Source organism: Cladophialophora psammophila (genome assembly GCF_000585535.1).
Source record: "Cladophialophora psammophila CBS 110553 chromosome Unknown aczJe-supercont1.4, whole genome shotgun sequence".
Classification (NCBI taxonomy): domain Eukaryota; kingdom Fungi; phylum Ascomycota; class Eurotiomycetes; order Chaetothyriales; family Herpotrichiellaceae; genus Cladophialophora; species Cladophialophora psammophila.
In genome coordinates, this window is record NW_006912925.1 from 781963 (window position 1) to 804948 (window position 22986).

A 22986-nucleotide genomic window follows, 5' to 3' on the forward strand; every position below is an offset into this window, starting at 1 on the left:
CACGTTAAAAGACTTGTCATCCGGCTTAAGCGAGACTAGGATTTGAAAAGCAAGACAAGTCATACCGTGGAGAACAATGCACGCCTCTCGAGCTGGAAGATTTTCTCGTCGCGATACCATCTGCACTGCGTCAATAGCACTCTTTGATGGTGCCAACTTTGCAGTGTTTTTTTTTTTTTGGTTTTTGTTCGCCCAAAGAAGGGACCCGACACCTGCGCAGGGAGGCATTGTGAAGTGGCCGCGGTGACGTACCTAGAAGGTGCCAAACTCAACGTCTTCCTCCCCAGATCGTCCGGGCGGAGATTCTTTTCCCGCCCCTTCTGAAGATATCCGCCATTTGTGAGGAATCGTGTGCTGTCGACGGTCGTCATGGTTCCGTTGGCACCTGGCACTGAGAGTATTGTATGGCGTTTCCTCACTTTGCCCCTTTTTCCTTGGGGCACCAGACCTCGTCAGATGCGATGCGATGCGACAGGATATGCTCAGCGAAGCAAGTGCATATATCTATCTACCCATCTATCTTAGATCTCAATCAACAAGCTCCCCCCCCCCTCCTCCTCACCACGAGCACGGAGAAGGCCGTCCCTTGGCCGTCCCAGCCGACTGAGGGTTATTTTGCTAAATGCGGACAAAGTCGAGGGGCAAAATCGATCAAGTCAACAGCCGCCAGCAAATCGCTTTTTTTTTGTTTTCAATTGATGCTTTCTACATGTTAAATGGGGTCCAGTGGACTCTTCCTCGCCTTCCTCTTCCGGCTCTTTTGCATAATAACACTCCGCACATACGAGGTACACTAACTAGTAACGAACCCACCAACAAAACCAGCCAACTAACTAATTAGCCAACCAGTCCTTTCTCCCGTGGTGAGTGCTTTGTAGTTATCTCAGCCCAGAATCGACCACACTGACCGCGTCGGGCGCATCTGTGGGCTCCCCGGTCCTCCAGACTTCTGCTTGGCCACGTCCACAGGCACCACAGGGGAGATGGGCGAGACCGGCGACAGCGAGGTCTCGGACGGTCGCCCTGCCGCGGTGGCCGCGTTGGTGGTCGCCGTGATTAAGCTGTGCAGGAAGAGGTTCTCACGGCTGCTTTGAGAACGCGACGTGCGCGTCGCAGACGGAGAGGACCGCGGTGTCGTCGTGGTCGTGGTCGTCGTTATCGAGGGAGTCAAGAGCGAGCTGGAACTGGTGATAGAACATGAGGAGGAAGAGGAAGATTGACGTTTATGTCCCCCGCCGTGGCTCGCGCCGCCGTGCCTGTTGTCTCGTTTGGCCTCGATCGGCACTAAGCCACCCAGTCCTCTGGGCTGTCGCATCGTGTATGGGTTGTGTTCGATCTCTGCCTCGGTGTCTGGCTGCTTCGTAAGGTAGATGGCGGGCACTTTGGGCACCGGCGGAGGTGGATCGTTCACGTGGCGCTCTGCGCCCCTCAAGCCCTCCGTGGATCGCTGTAGCTGTCGTCGTCCGGTCTGCAGAGGTGGGGGAATCAAAACCGGAACTTCAAGACGGTCCATGGGTGGTGCTGCCGAGTGTCCTGTTTGCCGCAGTCCTCCCGACATCATCATCTCAGTCGGATTGGATGTTGCCGCAAATCTCAATGGCGCAGCGTGGGCGCGAGTTTGACGGTGGAGTCCTTGACTTCGACCAGCTGGGGGTGAGTGGCGCGCAGTGACATCGTGATGAATTCTTGAGGTCGCACCGTCCTCAGCGCCACCGGTCATCCATGCGAAGGCACTGTTGGACATGAGGTGGGCGACAGCGCCGGGTTGTGAACTCTTGACGTCCGACTCTGCCGCGATGTGTGATTCATTCAAACTGCTTAACAACTGCTGGGACGTTGCAGCAAGCTCGACCAAGGAGCGTGCCGGAGACGCACTGTGTGCCGGTGATGGAGATAGGACCTCTCTCCATAGCTCCTGCACCGGTTCCTGAAGGACTGCGCTGCTGAGGTGAGGTGCCGATTCAGTACCATGTGCTTCACACTGCATGCTTGTCAAGAAGGGTTCGATCGTCGTGGCCGTCTCTTCGGTCAACCCCACCGGCTCTTGATCAGCTTCTAAAGCTGCAAGCATAAATCGCCGGTTCGCGTCGACCATGTTTTGCCGTTTCTCTGCGAGGAAGCCAAACCACGCGCGGTCTGCTACGATGTTCGCCAACAGAATCTCAAAATCCACTCGGTACCTGTGCTCAAGCCTGGCCAACTTGCTCTCGTTGCTCAATTTGAGGCCCTGCAGTTCCATTGTGGCGTTCGCCTGCAGAACTTCTGACTCGGATCGATGCTTTGAAAGCATTTCGCGTTGTTTCTCGTCGCGCTGTCTCTGGAATCGTTCTCGAAGGCGGCGCTCTCGGGCTTCCTTGTCCTGCTTGCCACGGAGGTGCAGTTGAATTTCTAGGAACATGTCATCTTCCAGGTCCTGCTGCTCTGTGTTAAAGGCTTCCAGATCCGTATTGTGCCTCTCCTTGATGGTGGAAGTTCTCTTTCCGAGGTTGGATTCCATTTTGGCCAAGTTTTCTCCGTTCTCTTGTTGCTGTCGTTTCATTGCCTCATCGCGCTCCTGCTCATGTTGTTGCTCAGCTTGCAAATGTCTGTCATCCAAGCGCTTTCTCTGTGTTTGCAGCAGATCATTCCAGGCAGACTGGATTACATCACATGTTTCCTCGACGGAGAGTTGGAGGATTCGTCGTAGTTCTTGGGCCATTCGCTCTTCTTCCAATCGCCTAGCTTCCTCCTCACGCAGGCGCTGCTCCTCGAGTCTTGCAAGTTCAACCTCTTCTCTGCGCCGCTCTGCTTCACGTCTTTGCTCTTCTCTTTGACGTTCCTCGGCCTCACGCCGCTCCATTTCCTCGACCTGGGCAATTACTCGATCAATTTCTGCAACCTCAGCATTCACTTCAATCGCTCTGTCTCCTCTACGGCGTCTCAATTCTGCCTGACGGTTGGCTTCATCCGTTTCGGTGCAAGAACAGCTCCGCCACTTTGCCCCGCAAGAGTAGCAGAACTGCGCACCACATTTACAGGTCATATGACGGCAACCTTGTGTTCGCTGATACCTGTTAGCCGGTCTCTGTGAGTGAGGAAATACAATGTTACCTCAACCATGGTGCGGCATTTGAAGCAACGTCGCCAACCCTCCAGTTCAGCCAGCATAATTGTAGCTTCGAGGCCGTAGTCCTGAGGGCAATCTGCGGAATCTCGGTGGGCCAGGCCACGACATACACTGCAAATCTTGGTTGCACAATGGGGGCATTTCAGGTTCAATATGCGGATGCGCTGTAGCTTCGAGGGTGGTATCCATTTCAGGCATTTTGTGTTTGGGCAGTACCATCTTTCTTGAGGCGCAATTGCATACTCAGCAGCCTTCTCTTTATATATCTCCCTCTGTTTGGAGTCGAGCGATAATAAAACTGTCTGCAACGGTATTTCTGTCAAGCAGCACTTGGGCGGGAAGCTAGATTCAGTTTGGAGAGCAGTTGTGATCAGAGTCGTCAAGCATGGCTTGCAGTATGAGTGATTGCAAGGAAGTTTGCTTGTGGCATTCTCGGGGATGTCTTCAAAGCAACTTGTACATTCAACTTGAGGAGCTTTCTTTGACGGAGCCTTCTTTGCATTAATATGAGGCTGGGATGATTCCTTCTCCGACCTGTTCTTGAGGGCTGTGATAAGGCTGATCGTAGACCCAAGGACGCTACCACCAATGTACCGTGGCCTTAATCGACCTTTTTCGAGACGGCGCTCGGATTGAGTGCTCCGCGATTCGGATGTGTCATCATTGTCAAACTGTTCAGAGGCAACAGACCGACGAGCCGACTCTGCATTTGTCTGATGAAATTCGCTATCCTCATGCGCTTCTGGTGAGTCTTGAACAGTAGGTTCCTCCGGGGGCTGAATGTTAGGCCGAGCGTTGCTTTGTGAGGGAGGCGAACGGAGAGATAGTGACCAGACAAGGATTTGTTTGAGCTTTTCTGGCAAGTTCGAGTCGTCTTCAACGCTTTGCAGTTCAGATGGTATCTTCTGTCTTGTCCAGGCACTAGTAGGCTGCGGATTAGATTTGACATCCTTGAAAGCCTCCCAAATGTCTTTTTGGGTGTGCTCCTTATTGCCGGAGGCTTCAGCGGTCTTCTGTAACATTGGAGCGTATAGATAGATGATGAAGCAGGTCAACAAGAAAATCGAACAAGTTAAGAACACTGAAGGCATTGAATACTGTCAGTTGGGAGCTGCATAGCCCATCCTAGGCCGCGACATGGAAAATGAGTCGGAGGCTTGCTAGTTCGGGGCGAGTGCCATACGAGGTTTGGGAGACAAACGCACAACGGGGCATCGAGGATGGTCAAACGGTGGCTTAAAAACACATGAGTTAGTACTCAAGGTGAATCTTCCTTATGATTGACACGGCTTGAGATGAGTCGCAAGTGTGCCTGGTGGCCGGAGAACGGCATTCGGTGGAGGCATTGGTGGCATTCCCATGAAAGGCGTACTGCCTAACCATGTCGTAGCGAGAAACTATACAAAGCCCGTGGGCGGAGTGTAACACAGTACAAGTGGAGCTGCGCCGTTCTCAGATGTTGTCATGTGCATTGCTGGGAACAAACTTGCCAATCATCATGAGAGAGAAGCGTTATGCCTTCCTACGCCTTGAAAGGCTGTGCACCCTGTCCTAAACTTCAAAGGTGATGAGGTAGGTATAACGGCATCTTTTTAGAAGGCTATATTGCTGCTGCATCTGTTTCAGGATTACGAGATGATTGGTCTCACATTTGGATGGCGAGCTTTGGGCTGAGCAAAACGGCGAGTCGGGAGGCGTGTTTGGGGAATGACGGTAGATTGGGTAGAAGGAAGCTTTCAATCTTAGGTTCTAGAAGGCGGATTTTGGCCCTGCCAAGCCAGGGCTGTGCCAGTCTGCCTGCAAGGCTGACTCAACCACGTTGCTTTGCGGAACAACTATTGTCCGATCCAGTGTTTTCAGCCTCTGTCATACCGACGGTACTTCCAGAGCATCCTAGCCACACTTCGTAATAAGGTAATAGGCGAGGATTGGGACGACGTGCCGTGATGTAAGTGGTACAGTCACCAGCCCCGGGGCGTGCAACTACACCAGGACCCTGCACATGTGGCGTTCAGTCCCATCAGATCCTCGTGCGGATACAAGCAACGATGAACAGCGGACCTGAAGAAAGTCGACTCAACTTTGAAAGGAATTCATTGAGCCCATATGATCCGTCCTGACCCATGCCGTAGAAATTTAACAACTGGGCAGGCCAGGTCGGCAACCAGTCAGTCTGATCACTGATTTGTCAGCTCCCCGACACCGGCATTGGTCTGGTTGTAAGACTACCTCTCAATGAGGAGACTGCCATCTTCGCAAGAAAAGTGCGGCTTGTGAGTCTGCTAGTGCGTTCCCAACGCTGTCGTCAAACTTTTAGTCCTCCTCCTCCTCCTCACCCTCCACAGCAGTCTGCGCAATACGGTCCAAATCTCGTGCACCAGCCTGAGTTATTCTTCGTCCGCCCTTTCCGCTTCCGCCCTCTTCTTCATCGTCAACCTTCTCCAAGATGCCTAGTTCCTCGAGAGCCTGCATGACTTTGCGATCAACTGCGCCAGATGCGTTGACGTGGTGTGAGGGTCTGGAACCCCGATTCTTGGTGCTGCCGTGGACTTTTCGGAGACGGCCAACACCAACGGACTTTCGTAGGTAGACATGTCGTGCAACTGAGGCGGCTCTCACGTAGAACCAGTCGGCGGATTGAGGAGGGAGTTCGTTTGAGTGTGAGGTCTTGACCGTATCAACCCAACCTGCAATAAGTACAATATCAGTATCATTATCACGGAGTGCCCTAGAGCGAAACGCCGCTTTTCCACGCGACCAATTCAGGACTGGTAAACAGCAATAGTCAACTCGTACCTGGCACTCGGAGTTTTCCTTGTCGCTTCAGAAATGCTGCATATGCCTCGATGAATTTTTGTGCCTGCATGATCCACACTGTCAGTCCAAGCTTCCCGTCCTGAAATATGTGTCCCAAAGCCCCAGCTCCATATATGAGGTGCCTCCTTTTTTTCCACAACGGCTAATTGGACATCCTTCCCGGCGAGGATTTCAGATCGCACTCACATCGACATCTCGAACGGTAACGCCGCCCATGATTGCAAATACCGAGACAATTTCGTCTCAGCAATCACGATCGTGGGTTTGTGAACGGGGATTGATGTGTACTGGCGGAGAGATTGTCGTTCGGTAACTTCGTCAAAATCTCGAAGTTCATACCTGCATTTGGCCGTGGAAAAGTTGTGGGCGAAAAACTTGCCAAGAGTTACATATTTGTCTTGGCATGTTTATCAAGCCGATGCAGCCGAGCAAGTTCATCCAACACAATCATCCAACAAACTATGGGGTACGCCTTATTCCATACAGTTATTATGTGCTAGGCAGTCTTGCTTCATTTTTGGTCACCACGGACATTCTTTCCAAGCCCGTTCGGGATTCTGAATATCAGCACGAGGTAGCATAATTAAGTCCAAACAGCCCCAGCACGAAACACAAGTTCCAAAGTTGGATCGACTGAGAGGCAAAGTCCAAGGGGGCCTTGCAAGCAATATTCTTGCACCAAGTACCACACACCTCTCAGTTGCTGCAATCAATTTTTATTACGAGATTTGATAGATTTGCATGGTGAGGAGGACTTCTTCCAGTATTACTATTTGGCCTTTACAAAGTCAAAGCCGTCGCGGCACAAGCAATAGCCCCAACGTGAAGCAAAGCTCCCTTGGGAGGTGTATCGTCAATAAAGGCAGCATTTCACCCGTCTCTGCTACTCACATAAAACTGAGCTATGCCCACCACTGAATAAGATGGTGGGTCTCACAACTCTCCACTGTCCCCCTCGGAGCTTCTACTTTAAAGCCCTCCTCTTCATCTCTTGTTGCCGCATTTGCTCGTCGATGCAACTCGTCATTTGTCCGCTTCATCACTCCAAATGTGAAGGGTATAACAGCTGTCGAGAGCCCAGTTGCAGCCAAGAGCAGTCTGTGCCGGAGTTTGGCTTCTGCTGGCAGGTGATTGACTGTGTACAGCCAATTTCCACTAGCCAGCAGAGCGAAGAATGGGCCTGGCTTCTTTCCTATGTTGTAAGCGTACTGCCATTGCCGGGCGAGATGTGGAGATTTTGTCGCTGGTCTCTGGGAAGATACGGATGTTGGAGAAGCTGTATTTTCAGAATTTGCCGGTGCTGGCAAGGCTGACGGGGAAGGCAGCAGAAGCGCCGGGACGGTCAAAAATGATATGCTGAGATTGGCGCCCTAGAAGATGGCTGAAGATGCTATTCCTGTGGCAGTGCCCAGAGTAACTGTGTTCGGTTTCCACGACATGCCGGGAATGGCTCTTGTTAAGTTTGGGTCAAGGCTGCCACCCAGGCTGCTGTTTGAAGTTGTTGGTTGCGCGGCGCTCCTCTATTAATCGCCTGTTCTTTCTCGATATAAGTATTCGTCTGGGAGATCCAAGTTTATATGATTCTCGTGCCTTTCGCTGAATTGTCGCGGCTAGAAGCCCTGTAGCCTGGGACCTGAGAGGGTATGTAGGACCATCAGTTTATTATGAGGGGAACGAGTCGCCCACACGAGGTTACAATAGAGTGGTGAACTGCCAGGATGTACGAGGTACAGAGAGCTGGGCCACGCCACCGTCTGCCACTACTTGAGTTGGAGATCACAAGGAGATACAGGATGTCACTGTGCAAGGAGGAAGGGTTTCATCACATCGAATAACGGGCCAAGAGCGTTGTTTTGGGGCTTGCTAGGTATGTACTTGGTATGTACCCACAATTCTCCTGGGCTGACAATCTATCTTTAGTGCGAAAGGTGGCAGGAGGAAGTGAAAGCCCAAGGCTGATTCACGATCAACGCGCCCATACATGCGGATATCTACACAACATCCACGTAGTATACATGGCATGTATCACGCTAAAAGGCTTTCGAACAGCCGCTTTCAGCCTTGCGCCTTTCGCAATTATGTCTCACGGGCGCCCACCATTGCTTGTGGTCTGCCACAATGAGCTCCGTGAAAGCGATGACTCTAACGACTCGTCCTACACAACTACGAGTACTCTGTATTTACCCAGGAGCCAGTGTTACTTTTTAGGGCGGCGAGCCGGATATCTTCCGTGGTTATTATTCCGCGGTATTTCTACCGTAGAATAAATCCTACCGTATATCTACCGCCCCGAAACGCTGTGGAAGCGAAATAGGTATGTATTCTCCGCACTGCACATAGGTGACGACTTTTAACGGCCGAGGTCTTCTCCAATGAAGCCCCTGTTATATACTTCGCCCCTGGGACGGTCTCTATCAGAATCGAGCTTATAACATTCTTGAATAGGCTGTTTATCTGACTAAACAATCGCATTATATTTCCACAACACCTTGCCTGCTTTTTTACCGAGGGCTTGACAACGGAAGGTTGGCAGTGGTCTCGAGCTTCCTATCCAATATGGGCGACCCAACCGACCTGGCTTCCTCGCTCATGTCTATGAACCTTGACTACGACGTTCTTATCATCGGAGCGGGTCTGTCAGGTCTCTATAGCCTTATAAGCATGAGGAGACTGGGTCTTCGTGCCCGCGTTATTGAAAGAGGATCCAACGTTGGCGGTGTGTGGTACTGGAATCGCTACCCTGGCGCACGCTTTGATTCTGAGAGCTATACATATGCATTCACCTTCTCCAAGGAGCTTCTCGACGAGTGGAATTGGAAAGAACATTTCTCTGCCCAACCAGACACCTTGAGGTACATCAATTACATCGCCGACAAATTTGATCTTCGACCACAGGTCGAATTTCACGCAGAAGTCAAGTCTGCACAGTATAGGGAGGATTCCCATTCGTGGTTATTAACCGACCAGCGTGGACACACATACACGTCACGATTCCTCATCAACGCCCTGGGTCCATTGACTACGCCAACATTACCTAACATCCCTGGTGTCCACGACTACAAAGGCCTAGCATACCACACGTCGCGCTGGCCCCATGAACCGGTGAGCTTTGAGAACAAGAGAGTTGGCGTGATCGGTACAGGCGCTACGGGAATACAGACCATTCAAGAGGTGGGGAAGACGGCCAAGTCTCTACATGTCTTCCAGCGAACCGCAAACTGGACTGCTCCTATGAGAAACAATGACATAACCCCGGAAGAGATGAAAATACTCCGTGCGAGCTATCCTGAAATTTATAACAAATGTAAAAAGAGTCCCATGGGCTTTATGTTTCAGCCTGATCCACGGAATACATTCGATGTCCCCCAGGAGGAGCGGCAGGCATTCTGGGAAGAGCTCTACCAGACAAGAGGGCTGGCAAAGTGGGTGGGCAATTTCAAAGACCTTTACATGAACCAGGAGGCAAACGACGAGTTCAGCAAGTGGATGGCCTACAAAGTCAGGCAAAGAGTCCATGATCCTGTGGTTGCAGAGAAACTGATCCCCAAGGACCATGGATTCGGCCTTCGACGAGTGCCCCTCGAAAACAGGTATTACGAGCTCTTTAATCGAGAGAACGTTAAATTGGTAGATCTTCGCGAAACGCCAATTACGAAGATCACGGAACACGGAATCAAAACCACTTCAGAGGAGATTGAGCTCGACATGATCATCTACGCCACCGGATTTGATGCGCTCACGGGTTCTTATGAGGAGATTGACTACCGTGGTGAGGACGGGGCGACTCTGAAGGATAAATGGGAGAAGGGGCCCCGGACATACCTGGGGCTGACGGTGCGAGGATTTCCCAATATGTTCAACATCATGGGACCTCACCAAGCCCTTGGGAATATTCCGCACTCTATCGAGTACGCAGTACAGTGGGTCTCTCGGTTCATGCAATATATGCTAGACAACAATATCACCTATATCAACGCGGACAAGGAAGGCGAAGAAGAGTGGACGGAGCATGTGTTCGGGTTAACCGAAGGCCTGCTGTCTGTCAAGATCGATTCGTGGATGACTGGAGTCAACTCGAATAGAGCCGGGAAGCAGCAAAGGAGAATCATACGGTACTATGGCAGCAATTTGGAGTTTCGGCGACGTTGTGAGGAAGCCGCTGCCAACGGGTACAAGCACTTTATCCAGGCTTAGGATCTCGCAGCCGTTGCACTATCGCGAGAGCGAACACAGGCCATTGATCTAAATCCCTTACCCTCAATCTAGTCCTTCTTTCAATATTTTAACATCATCTGACCCACCTTTTCAACAAGACAGTCACCCCGAAGCTGGCTGTTTTCAGCTGGTTAGGGATGAGTACATTGGAGGTTTGATGGACAGGTCGCTGGTGAGAGATGCCAAGTAGACGCGGCATTCCATCTCAGTGTGGGTATTTAGGATAATTTCAAGGTAAGCTTCGGGAGGTTGCACGCACGAGGTGGGAAAGCTTGATACCATAAGGTTGGTGAGTTTCTATAAAGGGAAGACGAGGACAAGGTTTTTGGAAGGCTCGCGAGCACCTGACTTGTTGGGCTAGTGAGGCATATGTGCAGTAGTTGTACACGACAGCGACGAATGCGATTGGCTTATTCGCTCGCGAGCTAACCTTTTCTGTTCAATACTGCGAGGGCACGCATTTGATTCACAGCCGCACTGAGGCACTGAGCCCAAGAAGTCACATTCTGCTCTCGGATTTGGCCAACCACACCTGCCTTTCCTCTCGTGGCTTGAGAATATTATTTTACAGCCTCAGATCCAGGTCAGTGGTATATAGCAATGCTGCTTCAGGCCTTCAGGGCCTTCAGCACCAACCCACCGGCCACGAGAGACGTCAGCTCTCACAAGGATACCTTTCTTCTTTACGGCCACTTGATCAGCACTCGCTCAACCATTGCATAAAGGATACCGCCGGCTCGACTCGTTCTTTAGAACAACATATCGCAAAATGGGCCTCTCAGCGTTCGAGATTTTGGATATCATCGAGCTCCTCTTCTTTGTCCCTGCTCTGATAGCATCGGGTTATCTCGTGCATAAGCACGGCTATCGCAAACGACTGGGATGGAGGTTTCTCCTCATGATCTGTCTGTTTCGGCTTATCGGCGCTGTTACCTCTCTTGTCGCTGTCAAGCATCCAACAAGTGGCTTGACCATCACTTACGACGTCATGAACAGCTTCGGCTTGTCCGCAGTCCTTTCCACCGCACTGGCTCTCTTGGATCGCGTCGAGGACGGCATGGCACCACACGGTCTACCTCACCAGGTCTTCCAGCTCCTTCACCTCCCGAGTCTTGTTGGTATCATCCTCAGTATAATCGGCAGCACGAGCCTTTTCGGGGACAACACCACTGATGTCTCGACCGGCTTCAGCGAACTCAAGGCGGCTGTCTGTCTGTTCTTGGTCGTGTTCGTTGCCAATATCCTCATCACTGGACATTGTTTCCTGAAGATCAGTCACATCTTGCCAGGTGAACGTCGCCTCCTGTTTGCCGTCGCCTTGTCTCTGCCCTTTATGACGGTCCGCATGATCTTCTCCATTCTGTGCGTCTTTGCCAACGAGCCCAAATGGTTCAGCACTTGGAGCCTCAATTGGACTGCCGTTCTTGTTCATGGCATAATGGGCGTTCTCATGGAGGCCATCATTGCCACCATATTCATCTTGGCTGGGTTGACCACAGCGCCTGCAACCCTGCTACCGGCCCACGAAGGCAAAGTAACTTACGATTGGGGGGCACGGAGTGTCTGAAAAGGGATGATTCAATAAGCATCTTAAGCAGCTGCAACCATCTTGAAGACGAAAAGCGTTCTTTCGAGGGGTCTGGTTGTCATTTAGCGCGCATGGTAAGGTGTCCAGGAACATTTGGGCAGATAGCAACTCTCTCGGTATTTCATTTGCCTGAGAGAATATCGATATAATGCCTTCACTCGACCTCTGCTTCTATCATGGCCCCATGAACGACTTGAGGATAGCGTGTGGACGCGAAAAAGTGCAGGAGAGCGAGTTGAGCGAGCTTAGCTGGCGCCTTGAAGGGGGCATTGGGACCAAGTTGTAACTTGTCGCCGATTGGCCAATCTTGCAACTGCGCCGAGTGCCGCAGGGGAACAGATTTCCATCACGTCTGAGGACAAGTTGTCTGCTGTCTGCTCAGCCAGCACCACCTCGCCAGACTCCTCGCAACTAGAAACATTCCTTGTTTTCCCCTCTGACCAAGCTGTGTGTACATTTTGCTCATTTTTAGATCGGTATGGACGTCATCCTGCACCGATCAAGACAATAAAGAGCCTCGCACATTGTCGGCAAATCTCCCTCTCAGTGCCCTCCCTCCGCACTCCTCGTCCCCTCCACTCCACAGTCGGACCTTCGCTCCTTTGTCGCTGTCTTCAAGTCTGGTCCAAGAATTGCGTGCACGAGACTCGGGGCCTGTGATTCGACATGTCGCAACAATATCCTCAGCAATATCCGCAGCAAGGCGTGCCGGTGCAGGAGGGTTACGGTCAGCAGCCAGCGCAACCACCTGCCGGCCAAAATTATGAAAACTACGAAACCAACTCTCCGCCAGGAGTGCAGACAGGACCTGCGCCAGGTCTGGCTCACGGTGGTCGGAAGAAGCGGGCTTATGCAGGACAAGCCTATGAGTTTGGTGCTGGAGCGAATGCTGCCCTGGGAGGACAACAACAAGCTGGCGGCGCATACTCTGGATATTCCGTCCAACAAGATGCAGCAGGCTATCCGCAGGGAGGTTATCAGCAGAACCCTGCGGCCGTGCAACAGAATGCAACACCTCTGTACCCTGGTCAGGAGCCAGCTGCTGCGCTAGGGGGTTATCAACCTCCCACTCCACCCTACCCTACGCCGGGTGGTGTGGCAGGAATGACTCAACAGTTTGGTGAGATGGACATCTCGCAAAAGCCGCCTGTGGCCGCTGCGCCCCAACAGGCGCAACGTGCTCCGGTCTTGAACCAGCTGTACCCAACGGACCTCTCAAATCAGCCATTCAATGTCGCAGAGCTGGACTTTCCACCCCCACCAGTGATTCTCCCTCCCAATGTACGAATGTGCCCTCCCCCTCTCCGTGTCAGAAGCTAAATATCTTGATAGACAAGTGTTACGCCCTCACCTTTCGCCAATTGCCCACCAAAATACGTCCGGTCGACGTTGAACGCTGTTCCCACTACTCATTCCCTTCTCAAAAAGTCAAAACTTCCATTCGCCCTCGTCATCCAACCGTACACTTCTCTACACGACGTTGAAGATCCTGTGCCTGTAGTGCCGGACCAGGTGATATCCCGTTGCAGAAGATGTCGGTCATACATCAATCCCTTTGTCACCTTCCTGGACCACGGGCATCGATGGAGATGTAACATGTGCAACCTGACCAACGATGTGCCGCAAGCCTTTGACTGGGATGCAGCTGCCCAGAAAAGTCTCGACAGATGGCAGAGACCAGATCTGAATCACGCAGTGGTAGAGTTCATTGCGCCACAGGAATATATGGTCCGGCCTCCACAACCGCTTGTGTATCTGTTCTTGCTCGACGTAAGTTATGCGGCGGTGTCGAGTGGGCTCCTTGCGACGACGGCAAGATGTATCCGAGAGAGCTTGGATCGGATACCAAATGCAGATCGACGTACGCGGCTGGGCTTCATTGCGGTTGATTCCAGTTTACACTTCTTCAATATCCCTCGTGATGGGACCGAGAACGCCCAAACAAGCATGCTGGTGGTTAGCGACCTCGAAGAGGCGTTCTTACCCACGCCTGCTGATTTACTCGTGACATTGACCGAATGCCGCGAAAACATTGAAAATTTCTTGGATAAACTTCAAGAGATGTTCCAGAATACCCAGAACGGCGCATCTGCCATGGGATCTGCCCTTCGTGCAGGGCATAAGCTTATTGGACCAGTTGGTGGGAAAATGACGGTCGTCACTGCTTCGATTCCTAATATCGGCCATGGCAAACTGGAAATGCGTGAGGACAAGAAGTTACTCGGCACATCGAAGGAAAGCAGCCTGTTGCAGACTGGGAACAGCTTCTACAAGAGCTTTGCCGTTGAATGTTCGAAGCAGCAAATCTCGGTGGACATGTTCCTCTTCTCCTCACAGTATCAGGACGTGGCTTCTCTGAGCAATTTGCCCAGATACACTGGTGGACAGACTTACTTTTATCCTGGTTGGAATGCCGCGAGAGAAGAAGACGCCATGAAGTTTGCCAAAGAGTTCTCTGACTACTTGTCGGCAGAGATTGGTTTGGAGGCCGTTCTCCGTGTTCGAGCCACGACCGGATTGCGAATGAGCACCTTCTATGGCAATTTCTTCAACCGCAGCTCGGATCTCTGTGCGTTCCCAGCATTCCCACGAGATCAGAGCTACGTTGTGGAGGTGGCGATTGACGAGACTATCACGAAGCCTGTAGTGTGTATGCAGACTGCTGTCCTTCACACTACATGCAACGGCGAACGACGAATTCGAGTCATGACCCTCGCGCTACCCACGACCCAGCAATTGGCCGATGTCTACGCCTCGGCCGACCAGCAAGCTATCACAGAGTATTTCAGCCATAAAGCCGTCGAACGCGTCCTTAACAGTGGGCTTGACAGTGCCCGAGACATGATCCAAAATAAATTGGTCGAGCTTCTGGCCACGTACAAGAAAGAGCTTGCAGGAGGCAGTATGGGTGGAGGTGGGCTTCAATTCCCTGCTAACCTTCGAGGCCTGCCCGTGCTTTTCCTTGCCTTGATCAAGAACCTAGGTCTCAGGAGATCGTCACAAATACCCAGCGACATGCGGTCAGCCGCTCTGTGCTTGCTATCGACCCTGCCGCTCCCGTTGCTGATACAGTACATCTATCCCAAAATGTTTTCCCTTCACGACATGCCAGATGATGCAGGGACAGTCGATGAGAAGACTGGCGAGATCATTCTCCCGCCGCCAATCAATCTATCATCGGAAAGGATCGTGCCGTATGGACTGTATCTGATTGATGACGGTCAGACCCAGTTCCTTTGGGTCGGACGTGATGCTGTTCCGCAGCTGATAATCGACGTCTTCGGTCTGTCTGACAAGAGTCAACTCAAAGTGGGCAAGCAACGACTACCTGAGCTGGACAATGATTTCAGCGAGCGTGTGAGAGCAGTCGTCTCCAAGAGCCGCGACCACAAGTCCAAAGGGGTGGGCAGTATCGTGGTGCCACATCTCTATGTGGTGAAAGAGGATGGCGAACCCGGATTGAGGCTTTGGGCACAAACGATGCTCGTGGAGGACCGAGCAGACCAAGGAGTGAGCTTACAGCAATGGATGGGGATGATGCGCGAAAAGGTACAGTCTTGATTGAACATTCAGCTATGCTGGGTGCGGATTGTTGACTCCTTTTTAATGCAGGTCATGCAATAAATACCACGCTTGGATGCTAGCTGGGTCTTTGGGTGGCCACAGCAACAGGAGGTTCAGCGCCCACGAGATCAAGCAGAAAAGGGGGATGCTATCTGTGCATGGAAGGTATGCAAGGTCAGGTTGAACGACGCACTCGATACTCCGTCCTTGTGGCAAAGCATGTACACAATAAACTTGGGCTAGATAGGAAGGCTCGCTCCGCTGTGGCCTATGGGGTAGTCAGCGATCAGGGTGACGACGAGGCTCCAGACATGGGCTATTTCTAGCTTTGGGGCAGCTCATGGCCTGCGGCAACAGGGATAGGATGAAACGATGATCCGACACGCTCAAACAAGGCAAATGGGTGGGTTAGAGGCCTGCAAAGGCTGTCACAGGATGGGCGACCCCGTCTGAGGCCATGGATGGAAGGGGTTAAGCCGGCCGCCGGGGGCTAGTGAGGCCGCCATTGGGACTCTCGAGGCCGCTATATTCTGCTTAGCCGGGTCAGGTCCAAGCCTAGCCCAGCCTAGTGAGCCAATGCGGGCGCCTATTCATCGAGACGTCCTTCAATTCGGTCGCGGCGTGAATGGGGATTCGGTCCTTGAGTGTGAATGCCAGGTGCTTCACTCTCCTACCGTGTGTGATACGTGATACGCACCTTCACCTTCTGATCACCTTGCGGCGCCATCTCGTTGCAGACTTTTTGTCTCGTTCTTCTTTGATTCCTCGTTTCGCTCATTGTTGAGACTTTTTTTCTTGCCCTGTCCGACTGCAAGGTGGTCACCTGCAACCGCCTCATCTGCACAACCCCGCCATTGCACCCTCTTCGCACCCTCCAAAAACCCACCAGGCCTTTACCGCCCTGAAGACTGTAGATAAAACTTGAACCTCGCAGCGCGACAAGCTCAGCCAGGAAACCAATTTGGTACGTTGTCTCCGCCTTGTTTGTTGTCGCATGCCAAAAGGAATGTGGAATTTGACACCCTACAGCGTTCAGCACCCTCCACAACTCTCTACTTGCCCAGCTGCGCAATCAAACTACACTGCTGGGGTATCGCTCCTTGCCAGCGACGACGGGTACCATCTCGAGCACTATCAACTGCGTCGCCTCAAGTACGGGACTCGCATCCAGACGCCCCATCTTCCACTCTGAAACAGCGCAGACTGGCGGAAAGCAACTTCGACCAGGGTCCAAGCGCAAGCGAATTTTCCCTCGCTCTCATTTCCGATCTTAAAGGCCGCAACCTCACCCTCACCCTCATTACCTTGAACTAAATCAGCAAGGCGAGAGCTGCCCGCGGTCGAAGCACAGTGATTGTATTAGTTTGGATATCGCATAGGATTTGAAAGGCAGGGATTCGTGCCCGATCGCTCACCTGTAGATCCAAGAGGATCACACACTGCGACTTGCCAGCAACATGGGACAACCACAGCAACAAACTGCGCCGTCAGGAGGCTCCAGAAAAATTTCATTCAATGTCTCTGACCAGTACGACATTCAGGATGTCATTGGGGAGGGTGCTTATGGCGTCGTCTGGTAAGTTTCTCATGCTCAATGTAAGGTGCGCCAACTGATTTTTCAAAGCTCTGCCCTGCACAAGCCATCTGGTCAGAAAGTGGCAATCAAGAAGATCACGCCTTTTGATCATTCCATGTTCTGCCTGCGCACGCTACGAGAAATGAAGCTGCTACGATACTTCAACCACGAGAACATCATCTCCATTCTTGACATCCAGAAGCCACGAAATTACGAGTCTTTCTCTGAGGTCTATCTCATTCAGGTTCGTTTGGGAACGAAAAAGAGCAGAAGACAAAGTATTGACACTTCTTTTCCAGGAACTCATGGAAACAGACATGCACCGCGTGATTAGAACCCAAGATCTCTCCGACGATCACTGCCAGTATTTCATCTATCAGACTCTCCGCGCTCTCAAGGCCATGCACTCTGCGAACGTTCTACATCGAGACCTGAAGCCATCAAATCTGTTACTCAATGCCAACTGCGATCTCAAAGTCTGCGACTTCGGCTTGGCTAGATCTGCAGCTTCGACCGACGACAATTCAGGGTTCATGACCGAATATGTTGCAACAAGATGGTACCGTGCTCCAGAAATCATGCTCACCTTCAAGGAATACACGAAGGCCATTGACGTATGGAGCGTTGGGTGTATTCTTGCAGAGATGTTGAGTGGCAAGCCCCTGTTCCCTGGCAAAGACTGTGCGTATCGCGACCTTTGTGACTGTGGACCGAGCTGACAATCTTCTAGATCACCATCAGCTCACCCTCATCTTGGATGTCCTCGGCACCCCAACAATGGAGGACTATTATGGCATCAAGTCCCGACGTGCACGCGAATACATTCGTTCCTTGCCCTTCAAGAAGAAGATTCCCTTAAAAGCGCTCTTTCCCAAGACTTCTGATCTGGCACTGGACCTGCTGGAGAAGCTGCTAGCGTTTAATCCGGTCAAGCGCATTACTGTTGAAGACGCCCTCAAGCATCCGTATCTCGAACCATATCACGACCCTGACGATGAGCCAACCGCCGAGCCTATTCCAGAAGAGTTCTTCGATTTCGATAGAAATAAGGACCAGCTCAGTAAGGAGGAATTGAAGGCGTTGATTTGGAATGAGATCATGCGATGAGCACGACGAGTTCGGATTTCGGGTCTACTCAGCGCTTGCAAGTGCGGAGGGCGCCGCGGCGCAGAATCAAACTTTTCGGGCTGTGCGAAACAATGTGTAGAAAAGGGCTGACAACCAGTCGATAAAGGCGGATATCAAACAGAGCCGAGGCTGATGAGCGTGTCTAGGCTGAATGTGATTTTAGGCCCTGGATTCTCTGAGACGGAGGAACCATGCGAGAAAGTAACAGCGATCCCCAAAGGTTGTGCTTGGATGGAGAGGGAAATGGGAGATGTTTTGCCCTGGCGATTGAATCATTCATGTCCACCACAGTTGCAAGAAAGAAATCCATGAATTGACGTGAACTGATAGAGGCCAGATCAGTGCAGAATCCAAACTCGACAACCCCTCACGCCGTTCTTTTAAAAGCTACTTCGTGTTTTCTCTCTGCTTCATCCTTTTTCACGGGCTAGGTATCGCGGGCCTCGACCGCTGGATGACCGCTCTACCTCGCCGGTTGCAGTCCTCGTGACAATCCCCACGAAAATTTCCCGCCGCTTTTGGAGGCGGTTGGCGGTTTTAGCGGTCTTCCCTCAGTACCAATGACGCTAACCTATTCCAGACTGACTTTCCACTCTAGTCCCCTTCAGACACGACTAATGCACCATCGCAAGTACTGGAGGGGGGATTTGATCGTCCAGCATTTGAGTACATTTGAGCACTTTTATCTTGAGGGGATACGCGGGGTGAGTGCTCCACTACTCGCCAATGGCGACAGTGCTTCTTGACCTTCTGGTTTCTTTCCTAATCCAGTCACCCTGTACTCAGTCGGATGTACTTGATTCCTGGCTAGACCGTCTACTAAATTGAATGCTGACCACCACTAGGGCACCTTCGAAGGGAACATGTGCAGGAACTGAAGGCTTCCCAGTTAGCCAAAACTGGCATCAATCCCTGTTCCCTTCCGTCCAAGTGGTATATTTCGAAATGGGCATGGACCACTGAGTTCGGCGCCAAGGTCAGATATACAAAGTTCGGCCTCGGTGTTTGGCGTCAATCCGCTTCACCCAGTTTATGTGGGAAAGTCTGATTTTCCAGAGAAGTCGATCCATGTGAGTGACAGTGCCTTCTCGCCTTTTCTCCCATGAACAGCACTCGTAGTCTTGATATCGGCAGACCTCACATCACAACAAACGGCTAATTAAACTACGAGGTGACGGCTTCTAAGCGTCAAGAGACAACCAAGCCTATATATAAAGGATGCGCCGGAGGGTGAAGTCGTTCCCTCTATTATCGGGCAAAATGTGCCACGGGAGCATCCGGGCACCCGAGTTAAAGTGAAGTCATGATACTTTGAGCTCGCTACCCTAACCGCCAATCTCTTCACTCTTCCCTGCCAAAGACGCACCTCTCCACTTAATTTCCAGCGCAGCCTGGGATATAAGTTGCTTTCCCCAAGCGTTCTCGGCCTTGGGGGGCCTCGTCATGATCAAGGTATCGACAGCAGAGATTCAAAAATATAGTCCTCTCTCTGGAAAAATACGGACTACTATTACACGTCTCCAGGAAGAGCAACTCTTCCTCTCGGAGAAAAGAAAAGAGCTTTGACTGGGTGTAATCCCCCTCGCCACTCTTGTACTTGTGGAAGCTAGCGGAGGCCTTCCTTACTTGCCTTTTTGGATCCCGGCGTGAAACCTCTAGGCCCCTTGATGATTTTCATTTTTTTTTTTCCATTTTACAGTCAGTACAGTCATTCTGTATATTTACTCAATACCATACCCCCACGTTACCATGACCACCAGACCTCTTCATCGAAACCTAGGTTACATAGTCGTCGGTTCGGGTTTATGGCTTTCTCGCCCGAAGAAGCTTCGGCCGACTGAGCTTGGCACTTTCACCTCAATCGGCTTTCGGGATGCCGCATTTCGTTAGAGTATGCGCTAGAGACTTGGCGTTCCAGAACGAAGTACCTACAGTGGACCTTAAGTGGGCATCTGACATGGTTTGTATGGTATGTAACAAAATGAGAATCTTTTGTCAAAGAGCGTAATGGACAAGCCAGGGAAGCGGGCGATGCCTACCACCTTTACTCTTCGGAATCCCTCCGAATCCACCAGGAATGGGGATGCTTGTTTGTACAGATTGCACAGACCCTTTCTCTATTGATCATCTTTGCCCTCTCCCGTAGCCACTTACAATATATCTATCATATTTGATTAGTCTGTGAGCAACTGTGCACGGTCCCTTCATGAATACTAAAGGCATTCCATCATCCACATGAACAACGATGATGAGGAACCAAATGGTTGCCGCGACCGGGCACTCCTGAGCAAACGCTGTCTCTTTAGCTGTCTCCAGCTCCCTAGTGGAGGTTGACCAAGATATTTAGTCTATCCGGTCCACGGGTATCTTGAATCTGCGGCACGGATCGATCAGGACGGACAGAATATGTTGCTGCTGTTGGTTGGGAAGGGGAGTCGAGGGATGAGATTGGTCACAGCGGCTTATGCTCTGCGTCGTGGGGCCAACGAGCTTCCACACGTCTGAAGAATGCTTTTGAACGTGACGAAGTCGGGAGGAATATGTTACGGTCCGCAAGGACTGGCTTTAGTTGGAGCCTAATCAGTGGTCAGGAGGAAATGCATTCCTCTGGTGGGTTGAATGCTACGTCTGCGTCTGTGCGGCATTCAGAGACCCTATCGTAATAGTGCATCTGACGCCAACTCAAACGAGTGAGGACAGGACAAGACAGGGAAGCATCTCCCTTTGACGTCTCATTTGGCGTTTGGCATCGACAGAGCATTGGCTTCGACACAAGCTCGCCGGCCAAGACCAGACACGCGGCTTGCAAGCCACCATACCACGACTACCATCACCACGGCGGAATGGGTCACGCGACCACCCAATGGCGAGGCGGGCTGCATGTTTGTCGTTGCATCATGACGAGCCCACCCTCTAAATCGTCTTCAAGTCCTCTGCCCCCCAATGACCCAACCGGGCATGATGTGCACCATCAATCCGCTTCCAGATGAGCGTCAATGGCTCTCATCAAGGGGCATAAACAATTTCCGGACGAGTGACGTTGGCCTGGCTCGCCTGTTGGACCGGCCCCGACAACATGGTCCGTCCCTCTCGCCCTCCCTCTCCCTCTGCTCGTCTTAAATATTCTGATCTTACACTTAATCGTCCCTCCCTGAGAAGTGGCAAGAGCTCTCCCTCTCTCGCGCGCTCTCTCTGTCTCTCTCACACACGCACACACCAAACTTCGAAATCTCCCCTGCCAAGAACCCTTCACACAACGCTGCGACGGCATTGCGAATCAAGTGAACGAGCCTCCCAGAATCATAACAGCAGGCTTGTCAGGCAGATAGTGTGGACTGGTTTGGCCGTCAATCTACCCTTGGTTCTCTTTCAACAATGGCAGCATCCTTCGCTATTCGACTCATTTTTTCTTATCTCTTTGACTGGGCCGTTGTGGTGTAAGTCTCCCTTCTTCCGCCCTCGCCAAACCTACGGAAGCTCTAGTTGTCTAATCACCGTGGCCATCGCAACAGTGTCTTTGCAGCTGCCGGAGGCGTCCTGAATTATATAAGCGGCTACCATAGACCATTTTCGCTTACTGACGCCGCCATTGCCTACCCCAACAAGCCAGATATTGTGTCGATACCGGTCGTCGTGGTCGTCGCCTTACTTGCACCCGCGTGCATCATTGCTGTCTTGAATTTTGGGGGACTAGCTTTCAACCGCAACCACGACCGCACAAGAAAAGATGCATGGCGCAGGGTAGTCTGGGAAGCACATGTCGGCTGGCTGGGCCTCTGCACTGCCCTCGCCGCAACGCTTTTCGTGACTGCGGGATTGAAGGACATGGTTGGAAAGCCTCGACCGAATCTCCTCGCACGGTGTGCTCCCGACTTATCAAACATATCTCAATATATCGTCGGCGGATTTGGAAACTCGCTGAACTCGGAAGCCGAGTCACTCGTTAGCTCTGCCATTTGCCAGCAATCTGATAAACGGCTCCTTGACGATAGCTTCGCCGCTTTTCCTTCTGGACATTCCTCCTTCTCCTCGGCCGGTATGGTCTACCTCAGCCTGTGGCTCTATGCCCGCTTATCGTTAGGAATCCCTTACCTTGAACTTACTTCGAAGAGAACTCCGCGAGAAACTAGCAGCTGGAACGCACTCGCTTCGGCGAAGGACAAACAAGCAGCGCCACCTCTATGGCTGACTGGAGCAACACTTGCACCTATCATCGCGGCACTGTTCATCTGTTCTAGCAGATACGCAGACTTCCACCATGCGGGATTCGACATCATTGGTGGAGCCATCATAGGGACAGTTATTGGATGGGCAAGCTTTCGGCTATACCACCTGCCCGCCCGGCAAGGATACGGTCCACTCGCCTGGCGTCCTAGGGAGAAGCTCAAGGACTTTGGTGTGGTAGAAAATGACCGCCCCCGGGACGAAGAGAATGGTGTAAATTCCGACTTCGAATTACGGTATCTAGGAACAGAAGCTCCAGACCGGGTGTACACTGGTGGTTCAGGAGAACCTATTCTGGCACCTCGCAGCATCCAACCATCCAAAACAAATTAAGGCCGGCAAAATTCCTCGGGCTTTTGTTGCAGTTTCTCGTCACCATGAGGCCCCTCTACCAGTGGGTTCTTTTGCTGCATCAGAGATTGGTCGAATCGATGTCTTTGTATACGAATGAAGGGAGTATATATACTCTGACACACGAAAATTATTTCTAGCCGGCATCCTTACCGAACTCGGAGGCCAACATCATGAAGCATGGTGATCGTATACCAGAAGTAGGCCTTATACGAGACAAGACTCCGATCAGAACCAGAGAACGTGAACTGAGAACATGAGACCGAAAGTATGTAACATGTTGATATGGCCTTCTGAAGATTTAGGAGCAAATCGACACATCGGGCTGTCTTGGGGAAACTGCTCAGGTATGCAGCTACGCTCACTCTTACCGTGAAGTGAGACTGTTCTAAGAGCCAACTCATGCCAGCGACCCCG

General features: G+C 51.7%; 8 protein-coding genes across 8 annotated transcripts; 5 read left to right on the forward strand and 3 right to left on the reverse strand.

Annotated features, from left to right (window-relative positions):
• Nucleotides 1-883: 883 nt before the first annotated feature.
• A1O5_03202 (uncharacterized protein) lies at nucleotides 884-4128 on the reverse strand (the record flags this gene model as incomplete). Its single annotated transcript, XM_007743815.1, has 2 exons — nucleotides 884-3043; nucleotides 3091-4128. 2 exons carry the CDS (start codon nucleotides 4126-4128, stop codon nucleotides 884-886), a joined length of 3198 nt encoding a protein of 1065 aa, XP_007742005.1.
• Nucleotides 4129-5419: 1291 nt separating this feature from the next.
• Nucleotides 5420-5972, reverse strand: A1O5_03203 (40S ribosomal protein S19; the record flags this gene model as incomplete). Its single annotated transcript, XM_007743816.1, has 2 exons — nucleotides 5420-5793; nucleotides 5903-5972. 2 exons carry the CDS (start codon nucleotides 5970-5972, stop codon nucleotides 5420-5422), a joined length of 444 nt encoding a protein of 147 aa, XP_007742006.1.
• Nucleotides 5973-6825: 853 nt separating this feature from the next.
• A1O5_03204 (uncharacterized protein) lies at nucleotides 6826-7293 on the reverse strand (the record flags this gene model as incomplete). Its single annotated transcript, XM_007743817.1, has 1 exon — nucleotides 6826-7293. A coding segment is annotated over one exon (468 nt), but the record flags the coding sequence as incomplete, so codon positions are not given.
• Nucleotides 7294-8479: 1186 nt separating this feature from the next.
• Nucleotides 8480-10117, forward strand: A1O5_03205 (uncharacterized protein; the record flags this gene model as incomplete). The annotated part of the gene is made up of 1 exon (XM_007743818.1): nucleotides 8480-10117. One exon carries the CDS (start codon nucleotides 8480-8482, stop codon nucleotides 10115-10117), a length of 1638 nt encoding a protein of 545 aa, XP_007742008.1.
• Nucleotides 10118-10907: 790 nt separating this feature from the next.
• Nucleotides 10908-11705, forward strand: A1O5_03206 (uncharacterized protein; the record flags this gene model as incomplete). Its single annotated transcript, XM_007743819.1, has 1 exon — nucleotides 10908-11705. One exon carries the CDS (start codon nucleotides 10908-10910, stop codon nucleotides 11703-11705), a length of 798 nt encoding a protein of 265 aa, XP_007742009.1.
• A 687-nt stretch (nucleotides 11706-12392) lies between these two features.
• A1O5_03207 (protein transporter sec24) lies at nucleotides 12393-15287 on the forward strand (the record flags this gene model as incomplete). Its single annotated transcript, XM_007743820.1, has 2 exons — nucleotides 12393-13007; nucleotides 13059-15287. 2 exons carry the CDS (start codon nucleotides 12393-12395, stop codon nucleotides 15285-15287), a joined length of 2844 nt encoding a protein of 947 aa, XP_007742010.1.
• Nucleotides 15288-16747: 1460 nt separating this feature from the next.
• A1O5_03208 (CMGC/MAPK protein kinase) lies at nucleotides 16748-17973 on the forward strand (the record flags this gene model as incomplete). Its single annotated transcript, XM_007743821.1, has 4 exons — nucleotides 16748-16866; nucleotides 16915-17110; nucleotides 17166-17547; nucleotides 17597-17973. 4 exons carry the CDS (start codon nucleotides 16748-16750, stop codon nucleotides 17971-17973), a joined length of 1074 nt encoding a protein of 357 aa, XP_007742011.1.
• A 3396-nt stretch (nucleotides 17974-21369) lies between these two features.
• A1O5_03209 (uncharacterized protein) lies at nucleotides 21370-22551 on the forward strand (the record flags this gene model as incomplete). Its single annotated transcript, XM_007743822.1, has 2 exons — nucleotides 21370-21431; nucleotides 21507-22551. The coding sequence occupies 2 exons, from the start codon at nucleotides 21370-21372 to the stop codon at nucleotides 22549-22551; spliced, it is 1107 nt and encodes a 368-aa protein (XP_007742012.1).
• Between the last annotated feature and the right edge of the window lie 435 nt (nucleotides 22552-22986).